We start from the raw sequence: 11,015 nt of genomic DNA, 5'->3' as shown, positions 1-11,015 counted from the left end.
AAAAATGGAAAATTTTCGCATGTTGGAACGAAAAGCAATAATGAAGAACAATGTAAGCTGTTAACGATTCAAGTATGAAGAATGCAACAAAGTTATTGGGAAGTTGACTTTGACTGCTGTGCCTTTGAGCCCACCTTACTTTTAAAATGCCAGCCTGCCATCCTCCATGCCTGCCATAAATCACAATAACACAAAAAGGAATTAACATGATACAACAACAAACAGCGATGGTAAGCGAGAAAGGTGTTTTTCATGTTGTGACATCTTCATGTGTTCTAGATATAGTTTACTACTAAATATTTAAATGTTTAAGTTGGTAGTAAACACATAAACATGATTTTGATGTTACTTGTCAGTAATTTTTAGTAATAATTATTTGTTGTAGTTTAATGGTCCTTGACTATACTTGTCGGTCATTAGGATCACCGAACTGACTATCATAAAAAAAAAACACCAAGAGTGAAAAACCAAAACCAAAAACATAAGAGTAAAAAACGAAACACCGTCAAACAAGGTTGCCAGGTGCTGATTGAAAAAATATGCAAAACCGATTCCAAAAAAATAGAGATGCAAACTATAAACTATGATGGAAAACTTTAAGTACTGGTGATCACCAATACTGGTGATCTTGCCCATCTCTGGTGACTTATAAGCTTTCATGTTTACCTCAAAATAATATTTACGGCCCAAACTTCTGCAACACAGTAAGTTACATCATTAGGTTATAACATAGCATGATGCCCTTCTTTGTTTACCGGACACTTGTATCATTACTCGACAGTGAGCTTTTGGCGCAGACCCCAGGGTCCCTAATGGTCGGATAGTATTCGCTAAGCACTACCGATGTACGACTCCTAGCTAAGAAGGGGCGATGTTTTAACCTTATCTCTTCTAGAGTGCACTGCCTATTAACATCACACAGAAGTAAGCGTTGTAGAATATATTTATATTTATTCAGGAAAAAGATGAAATGATAAAAAAAAAATGCTGAACAATTGTGAACAAGCCTGTAGGGATTTTACGTGTCTGAAGCCCCTAGTGTAGGGTTCTGCCTAACTTAAGTCCCCAGCGTAGGGTTTGGCTGTCTAATTTGTCGTAATTTGTTTATAAAAAGGAAATAAAAAGGATAATTTAGGCTCCTGGCTGTCTAGTCTAGGGGTATGATTTCCTACAAAAATTAACACAAGTAAAATGAAATATTAAACATATTTTGTTATTAATCAAAGTTACAATTCTGTATTTGGGGAATTGAGAAATATCTAACTAATTTAATTTGTTGCAACGGGTGTCTGAAAAGCGACATTCTCCCGTCGTGAAATTTTACCTTCTTGTTCTAAAGTTCAGTCCGTTCGCTTGCAAGTCTAATTTCGAATGCCTTCATTTTTCAATTCCCCGCTTATTTAATAATATGGTACATTTTTATCAGTAATAGCTTATCGTGAGAATTATGAAGCAAAACCAGTTACACAATTATATCGCTTCAGAAATACGATTGTGGTTAGCTAATTCCGTGAGAGTGGCATTTCTGGGAAAGCTTGGCCTAGATTCCGTGAGAACAGAATTTAGGTTTTGAATTTGCAGCGTTGAAATGCATTTTGCAATTCTGATAAGTTTCGGTTAAATGTTAAAATATAAATTTGTTGCTTAAAACATGGTACATGTTACACACTTCCCTCCTTACGGCAAAATAACAGATGAATCATATTACAATAAGCGGTTATACAAGATGCAAACTATGTACAGGTGTACAGATGTGTGGTTATAAGATACTTTACAAAGAAAATTGACAATTGTAGGCTAACAATTGCTAGGGGAAGACGCATGACCCCTCTCCTTGGGTAACCATGGTACATGTTACAAGCCAACTGAGCTCTTGTCAAAACGTTGCTCATGTCATTTATTTATTATTATCTATAAAGATGTCCTTTGGCTGATGTGTTACAACGTAATTACAAAAGCAATACGGTACAGTAACTTTCAAAAGAACACGTTATTGTTTGCATTGTCTTAATATAGTCTTCTTCTTCAATTGCCTTGCCTAAACCAGGCATCGACGGTTCAGGCAAACGTTCAGACGGTTCATCAGATGCATAATTAGACCAAATATTCCTATTATATGTTGCATGGATGATTGTTTCTGCTTTGTCGTTAAATTGTTTCAGATGTGTTTGTCTTTGTCTGCCAGGTGCTCGCTTTCCAAAAAATTTACCAGTTAAAGAGGGATGATCCAGTTTTTGCTTTCTTATTACGTTGCCGAGAAATTTATATTGTCTGGTTTTCATACTTTTTAATAGAGTTCTGGTTTGGTTCACTTGGTGTAAAATTTCTTTATTTGTTTTCTTTGCCCGCCATGAAATGCGTTACATTCTACGAAAACACCACATTTCAAAGGCATTAATTTTTTAAACCATTGTTGTTGAGATATTCCAGGTTTCAGAGTTGTAATGAAAAACAGGATAAATGTAGCGTTTTAAAACTCTAGACCAGTGGTTCTTAAACTGGGGGCGCGCCCCGTGTGAGGCTCACAAGGGGGGCGCAAGAAATTAAAAAACTCTGTACGAATTATGACTAAACATGTCTTTACAACTACGCTGGACAGTCGATTGTTGAAGATGAAACTTTGTTTTACAGTAGTAGGTTACCAGTGTTTGTAGAGCGTGTTGTTGTCACATCTCGCATTCTTTGTGATGTTTTATTTAGACGTTGCTAAATATTTCTGCGACACCTTAACTCTCGTAACAATACGGTTTTCTGACACAGCAGCCTCGAGCTCTAATTGTAATAATAATGGCAACGACTTGCTGACAAGTGACAGCTGCTAGAAGTGCAGCAGTATCCCCAACTCTACAACAGTAGGCCACCATGGTCCATGGGTAAACTTTTTTTTAAATTTTAGCATTGATTTAATCGGTACACGACATCTGGGCGATACCCACTTGGGTGAGACCAAGTGGGCGACGAGCCAAGTGGGCGACGGCCAAAGTGGGCAACGGTAGCAAAAGTTTTTGCCTTTTTTAATTTAATTTATCTTAGTTTAATTTATCTATAGTTACTTTGCGGTGTCACGGTTTATCGTGAAGCTTAAGAGAAACCCCTCAGAAAAGAGACAAACGAATGGCCAAAGAGTGGTTGAAGTCAGTTATGAACGCTCCCTAACCGTTATCGAAGCTTGTCAGTCGTTATAAAGTCACATTTTCTGTTTTAGATCATAAAATATGACTTTTCATTTTTGCGTTAAAACACAATGATTGAACCCTAGTAACTTCGTAAATGCAGTTCAAACCAGGGTTGTTTTTTTTTTCGGTCATTTATCGGTCATTGACCGATGTTTTAGCAAAATGTCCGAAAAAAACAGGGATATCTAGAGAAGGGGATATGAAGGCTCGCGGCGATTGCCTTATTCTCATGACACTACCAGGGCGGTAGTTTGTAGTGCTTTAAACATGTGGTTCTTTTTAAAATCGTAGAAAGTTTTGTAGTGCAGCTGGTGCAATAACCTACAGAAGACAGTTAGCAAATTTTACGTAGAGTTTATTTAAAGAATACTTGTTTACAACGACAGTTGAAAAGTTACCAGTAAGCTGTTTTTTATAACAAAGCCTTTGCAGGAGACTAGATGTAAAGCAAGTATATGGGTAGTTGAATTAACAAGCAACCATGAGCATGCAGTGAGCATCCAAGCCTGATGTTAATAGCGCAATGCAAGTTTTCATAACAAGATTCATTAAACTACTATCGGTGGTTTGTATCAGCTACTTGAAAGAAAATATTTTCATCAGAAAAAATGACCGGAATAAATAAAAAATGACCGAATTTTTTCAAGTCATTTCGGACCAATGACCGAAAAGTCTAAGCAAAAAAAACGGTTCAAACAGCTCCTGTAGATATTGAAATTTGATAATTTGTGGAAGGGAGGCAATGAGAGTTCTCGCGCTGAGTTTCACGAAGTATTGGAAGCAACATTTTCATTATTTTTTGTGATCTAGTGATAGCGCTTGCTGTTTGATGTTAATTTGCATTGTGACGTCATGTTAACGCATTATTTTGCAACACACAATCCAGTCTCTGTTTGGTAGATAGGCTACATGCATTAGACACGGAGATTAGCATAAATTTGATGCTCTAAAATAAAGTCATACATTTCAAAAAATAAAGTCATATTTTTCAATTTTTAGGTCATAAAAAATTGTTGTTCAATTTCTATATTTTTAATTCTTCTATTTTTCAACTTTTAGGTCATAAAAAATGGCCCTAGTAATGACTGTCAGTCACAATGTGTTCTGTTTGTCGTATCCAGGCTTACACCTGGTGGTTGAAGATTTATATTAAGTGGACGGGAAGGCAAGGAAGCCAATCTTCATGTCCACCTTCAGGCATGCCTTTAAGTGTCCTGCCAAAGACACAGCTGCATGCTCTTGAGCGGTGTCGAACCGGCGCCCTTTCGATTGTCGTTCCAGGGCTCTCACCACTCGGCTATGCAGCCGACCAATGTGTTCTGTAAACTGCTGATGCGTCTACGCAGCGTCTAGACTAGAGGATTCGGATTAAAAAATATCAGTTGACTTTAAGTTCCCAAGTTAAAATTATGTCTTATGCCTCTTGAAAAGTCCGCATAGTCTGTGGTGGAGCCTGTCCATTAAAATTTTATTGGTACTTTCACATACAACATTGTAAACGTAAGTTAATAGCAAGTCTCTGTGAAACATTGGATTTTCCGCGCACATACGATTTATAGAGTCTAGAGTCTAGACTCTAAAGACTCTAGACAAAGGCTACTCAACTAATCTAAGCAAAGGTCCATTTTGATAAGTTGAATATTTTTGCGGTCCGGTAAATATTTCATATGCAACCACGAAAATTGAACAACCAGTAGCCTGCGAGCACCGAAACACTTTTCAGGTAGTATGTAACACGACTTGGATTTTTGTCTTACACAAACAAAGAAATAAAAAAGGAAAAAATGTATTGTGTTTCTTTGTAGTGTAGCTGTGTGGATCGCGCATCAGAGACAACGGCAAAGCGTTGGGGGGAGGGTCTGGGGACCAAGCCCCCAGCTCTTTGGATAATCACAAAAATTGCTTTTCCCTAATTGAAATCTGTTTAAAGAGGCCCTCAAATGTGGCAATGAGGTTATTCTTCCAGAAACCCGAGGACCACCTTCAACACCCAGAAAGTCCGGATTCGGACCGCGGTCCGCCAGTTGAGTAGCCCTGGTCTAGACTCTAGACTCTAGAACACTAATTGCGCGCTGTTTTTTTTCGATCATTTTGCGGTCATTGACCGATGTTTTAGCAAAATGTCCGAAAAAAGTATAGTCAATTCGGTCAAAATGTCCGAAAAAAATATATAGTCAATTCGGCCGGGTGTTGCAAGAAAACGTTTGTCTGTTCTAACTTTTCTCAGATAAAACACGACATAGTCTGTGGTGGATCCTGTCCATTAAAGTTTTATTGGTACTTTTACATATGACATTGTAAACGTACGTTAATAGCAAGTCTCTTAGACCAGGAGCCAGGTCGATTTATTTGACTGTCTGGGTCAGTAAGATTTGACTAGTGCTTCTAGACTGAAATTTTACGTGGATTTCAAAAATAAACTTCTTACTTGCACTGGTCTGACCGTTTTTTTTATATTAAGTATTTTCCTAGATGATATCTGGCAATATCGCTATATCCGTCTGTTATGTGACTGTATGCTTATCAAGATGGTATACATCACAGGAAACAGTAAGAGGCAATAAAAGATGATTTTAATGAAAGATAATTTCTAAATTAAAGATATAGGAACGACCTGACTTGATATTATGATCAAAATGAACACTTTTTGTTTGATTATACGCAACATGGTAACATGCAAAAAGTTTCATCACCAGACAAATTACTTTGTCATTTTTATATACCGATAGCCTATCTAGTACATTCAGTACGGTAACTACGAAAGGTAAATAGAAACTTTAGATTGTATATCTTAGATAGAATATACGAACACAGACATGTTAATGTTAGCAAAGTTCCAAGAGCTGAAGCAAATCTATCACAGACCCTTGTAGGCACCGTAGCCTCTTACGACAGTTACTTACAAAAGACAGCTTTAAACGAAAACCGATTAAAGTTTACAAGCGATAGTTGGTGATGGTGTCTAGAACGGGATAGGAAATCTTAGTTAAACAAGCTCCTTGAACATAGCGTAAAGTGTTCTTCGAAAGCCACCAGGGACACCCCAATATTCTTAAAACGTTGCGTGGCGCAAACTTGCGCTTGCTGGTGCGATAAATTGTAGGCCTATATACAATACATTGTGCAAAAGTACAACAATTCAAAAAGCTGTCTTTTTGAGAGCAGCTGCTGTTGTTTCGGTAAATATTTCAGTTACGTTGACGCTAAACTGCTTCAGAGCAAGAACCGTTTTTCATTTAGCGCAAATTAAATTTGACCTAATGTAATTTAAATTTGACCATACGTCGGTTTTCACCTAACACGTATCTTTTTGTAGAATTGTAACTGATCACACTTTTATGAAAATTTTATGTCACTGACAATATAGATATCTAGTGATGTCAATCCTTGCAAAAGAGTTATCTTCTTTGAAACAGCTTCAACTGTTTTTTTTTGCGATAATCTTTATTTCCATTTGGGTAATCTTGTTCTTCGTACACGATGATATTCATCCAGTGTGGCCACAGGCAAGCATATCGACGGTCGAAAACAAAAAAGGCGTAAGTGCATTTTTACACTTTGGAATAAAAGGCAAAGAAAACAATTTTCTTTTTCTTTTTTGAATTTTGTTAATGCTTTCACTTTGAGCATTAATATCTGTAATTATAGTAGTAAAATAGTAGTAGATAGCCTTAAGTGCATAGGTTTTGAAAATGCAAAAAAGGGAATTCCTCAAAATGTCACTTAGCTCTTAGGCTGCGACTTTTTTGTTTTCGACCGTCGATATATGGTTATTTTATTGCTTCTAAGCAGACTTAATTGGTCCATGCTATATTTTTTTTAACAGTGACATGAGGAATATCTAGTTGATTTAGATTTGTAGAATATCAATTGGGCTACATTTTGTTTTGATAAAATCAAAAAAATGGAAAAAAATTGCATATTCTATTTAGTTGTTGTAAGTCGGTTTCAACTCATACTGCATGTCTAGTATAAAGTTTGAAACCTGTTTGCAACATTACTCAGCTATAACTTAAAGTTAATTTTAAAAACTATTTTTAGATACCATCCAGTTTGTCACAGCAAAACAATGTATCTTCTTTACCATGCCTTGTTTTATTATGGGCTCACATTCCTTTTGATCTTCAAATTCCGAATACATCCATATGCGGAGGAGGCTGTGAGATTACCCGGGACAAGGACAGACTAGAAGAATCATCGGCTGTTGTCTTTATGATGAAATCATTGTCAGTGAGAAATCTTCCTGATCCTAAGAGAAGGTAAAGGCTAGCAACACAAACAACCTTTTTCATTAGTTAGCTATTGGATGGCGGAATGATGAGAGCATCTACGCTATGCTCGAAATAACGTCTAGAAGACAACTTTTGAGAGCGTCTTGTGAGCGGCTCACCAAGAAGCTTTTGAGATCACCAAGGAGCGAAAAATCTCTCACCACTAGTGATCGTTGCCGTGCCACTTATATAGAACACGATGCAGAAATTTTGCACCATTTGTGGTGGTCGGTGAAAAAAAAAAACAGTAGCCTATATGTATCGAAATCGCGATCTGCAACAAAAAAATTCAGATTGGAATTTGTCATACATTTATTTTGAACATTGAATTTCCAGGCAATGTATCTTTAGATTCTTAATTGGGTATATTTCTTGCACCAGCTTGACTGGGCGTGCAGTTGTTCTCTAATACGATTGCCAACCCCATTTCTTTGCATAGCCTACATATAGCCTGTGTTCTCATAAAAAATCTAATTTTCAAACAGTGTTAGAAGCAGGGTATGGGATGGAATAGAAGACGTTTTTCTATCTTCCATCTTCAGATTTTTTTCCATTCCATCTTCATTTCATCTAAGAAATCTTCCATTCCATCTCATCAATCTCTTCCATCTTCACATTTTGTGATCTCCGCGTTGAATATGCCACAAATAAACCTACTAAAAACCAATAGGCTAAATTTAAGCTAAAAATTTAACAGCAGTATTTTACTAAGGATTTCGTACCGTTTGAATTATTGTTTGAACGTAGCGTTTGAATTAGGCCTATTTCAGCAAGCAACGTAATATTTTGCATGTTTTGATAAAGCGTTGGAAAGTTAATGACGGAATTGGGATGGAATGATGGAAGATTGTCTTCCATCCCATCATCAAGATCTTCCATTCCTTTCCATCCTTGACATTTTCCATCTTCCATCCCAAAATCTGTCTTCCATTCTATTCCATCCCATCCCATTCCCTGGTTAGAAGCTGTGTGGACTTGTTAAAGTTTAATTATTATATTTTTTTACTAAACCCAGAGATTTGAGAAATTGTGCACCGTAAAGTTCTTTTTTTTTTTAGAAAAGAAAACCAGGCTTATATTTGGTTCAACCGGGAAAGCACAAGTACAACGAAGCAAGTGTACCATAAACTCCTGACAGAGTTTGATGACTATTTTAACTGGACAATGAGTTATCGATTGGATGCTGACGTAGATGCAGCCATGATTCCAGTCGCAGCCATTCCTTTTATCGATGAGTTGTACAAAAGGTAAGAGATCAATATTTTCATATTCTTACTGTAATGTTCACCTTTCACTTTTGAAGATGGAAAATGATTCCAAATCAAGTATTTTAGAGTACATTTCGCGAAAGAAAATCAAATCATTGAATAGATTCGAAATCAATTATTTATTGTACTTTACAAGTTGTTGTGTCTGGAGTCTTGTTTGGTGTTTGCAAGATTTGAAGCCAGTTAAAGAGAGCAATGGGGTGGTGCAGCGGATAAGGCATTAGTTTTCCATTGATGCAAACCTGGTTCGCCTCTCACATGGTCTTGAAAACAGCGCTCACGTCTACCCAGGGTGTAATAAATTGGGTGTGCAAGATTGCTGAAGGAAAGATGGATGAGAGTAAGAAACTTAATGCCGAAATTCTTAGTGCTTCTTCTTATATCTTCTTTGTGCCGAAGGCAATGCCTAGTACTATGTGCAATGAGAACGTTATTTTCTCAAACCTGACACTTGAATCAAGCATGTGACAACCTTTACCCTTTTTTTAAAAGGAGAAATAGCAGATTTTTAACAAAGCACTTGATCATGTGACACTTTCAAACATTAGAAAAGTGCAATTTTTCTCAAATTATTTTCATCAGCTTGCTTGTGGAATCGTTTTACAATTAACTTAGTCTAATGCAGCGTACAAGGCAAGTTCTACAGTAGGTCACCAGTCAGCAGCGGGTTAAAGGTGAAGTGACGTGGTTACGTACTTTCTACAAAACAGAGAAAAGGCAACTCAGATTTCAAAAATAATGTTTATTTTTCCATTCGTTTCTAAAAAAAAACAGTTTTATTTGAATAATTATTAAATAAATTAAATAATGATTAACTTTTGGTAATTTAAACTTACGGGATGAGGCTAGCACAAAGAGAGAATACGAATTTTTTTATATGACATAAAAGTGTTTGTTAAAATTTCTTTCTTTTCAACCCTTATGTAAATTAGTTTAAAAAAACTAATCAATTTACTTGCGCTGTAGAAATGTGTGATACAAGCTTTAAGATGGTTATTTATTATTATTAAGATTATTATTATTATTACAAAATCGTTTAAAAAATAATATGTAGAACTTATGCTTTTCTTGTTTTTTTTTTAGACGTCGATACTTGTTTCGTACCAGTCTTTCATTTGGGCAAGACAACAATACTAAGAATCCTTGTGGCATTGCTTCAGTTAATGAAGGTAGTTTACCAGATGTCAGCAAGAAAGTGAAATTAGTGGCTTGGGCTGTCCACAATTGCAGAGGGACTTTCGGAGCACAAACACGTTGGAAAATTGTTAAGCGACTGAACAAACAAGGATTAAACGTAGATATAATTGGTAGCTGTGGAGGAAACGAAATTCGAGTGTCACGTGATATTTTGTTTGACAAACTTTCAAAGTACAAGTTTTACTTTGCGTTTGAAAACAGTTTTCACTGCAGCCAATACGTAACAGAAAAAGTTTGGTACAATGCTTTTTATTTGGGTTCTCTTCCGATCGTTTGGGGTCCAAGCAAAAAGGACATTGCTGGGATTTTACCAGCTCATTCATACATACATTATGAAGACTTTGCCAACGAGAAAAAGCTCATTGAATACATCCAATTCTTAGACAAGAATCACACTGCCTATATGGAATATTTTAGTTGGCGCAAGGATACGGAATGCCCCTTTCCACTTTATAAAGTCAACTATAAAAATTATTTAGACACTGACATAACCTACGCCACAGGCTTCATATACGCCTATTGCCGTTTATGTAAAATGTTACGTCAAGGCATTCACTTAACTACTAAAAAATCTATTCCGTCTCTTCACAAATACTGGTACGAAAATGAGAACGTTGAATGTTTACGAAATAACCATTAAAGAAATCAAACAAACGTTCTCAGAAGCTTTTTATCAGATGCTAGGTAGCCCAGTGACGCATATTAATAATTGTTTCGCTTCAACATGCCAAGTGAAAAATATACTGAACGCTAAGTAGCCTATATAGCAGGGGCGCGCAACTTTTCCAGTCGGCGGGCCGAATTACTGAAGCTATACATCAATCGCGTATTTATCCACCTATAGTGGTAGGTAGGCATTCTTCCATCTTTTCAGATGATGGTAGCACTCTGGGTACGGCAGCTTCTCATGTGGTTCTGAAGTCCAATCCTGGCGTGGCAGTCTCGTCCACAGTTTGGACATATGAAATCAGAGGAGTTCTGAGGCTGCTGTCTCTCTTTTCTTCTTTGTCTTCTTTGCTCTAGTTGCTTCCTCCGCCTCGACTGACCCTTTGCTAGGGTAGACCCTTTCGGCCAATACCCGAAGGCGCCTAAAGACCATTTTG

General features: G+C 36.8%; 1 protein-coding gene across 1 annotated transcript; it reads left to right on the top strand.

Annotated features, from left to right (window-relative positions):
• Window positions 1-206: 206 nt before the first annotated feature.
• On the top strand, window positions 207-10,552 carry LOC145783934 (3-galactosyl-N-acetylglucosaminide 4-alpha-L-fucosyltransferase FUT3-like). The gene is made up of 4 exons (XM_082595696.1): window positions 207-230; window positions 7,218-7,435; window positions 8,506-8,694; window positions 9,799-10,552. The coding sequence occupies exons 1-4, from the start codon at window positions 207-209 to the stop codon at window positions 10,550-10,552; spliced, it is 1,185 nt and encodes a 394-aa protein (XP_082451822.1).
• Window positions 10,553-11,015: the final 463 nt, after the last annotated feature.

Source organism: Aplidium turbinatum, chromosome 15 (genome assembly GCF_918807975.1).
Source record: "Aplidium turbinatum chromosome 15, kaAplTurb1.1, whole genome shotgun sequence".
Lineage (NCBI taxonomy): Eukaryota > Metazoa > Chordata > Ascidiacea > Aplousobranchia > Polyclinidae > Aplidium > Aplidium turbinatum.
The sequence above is the reverse complement of the archived record's forward strand: the minus strand, read 5'-3'. Positions and strand labels throughout refer to the sequence as shown.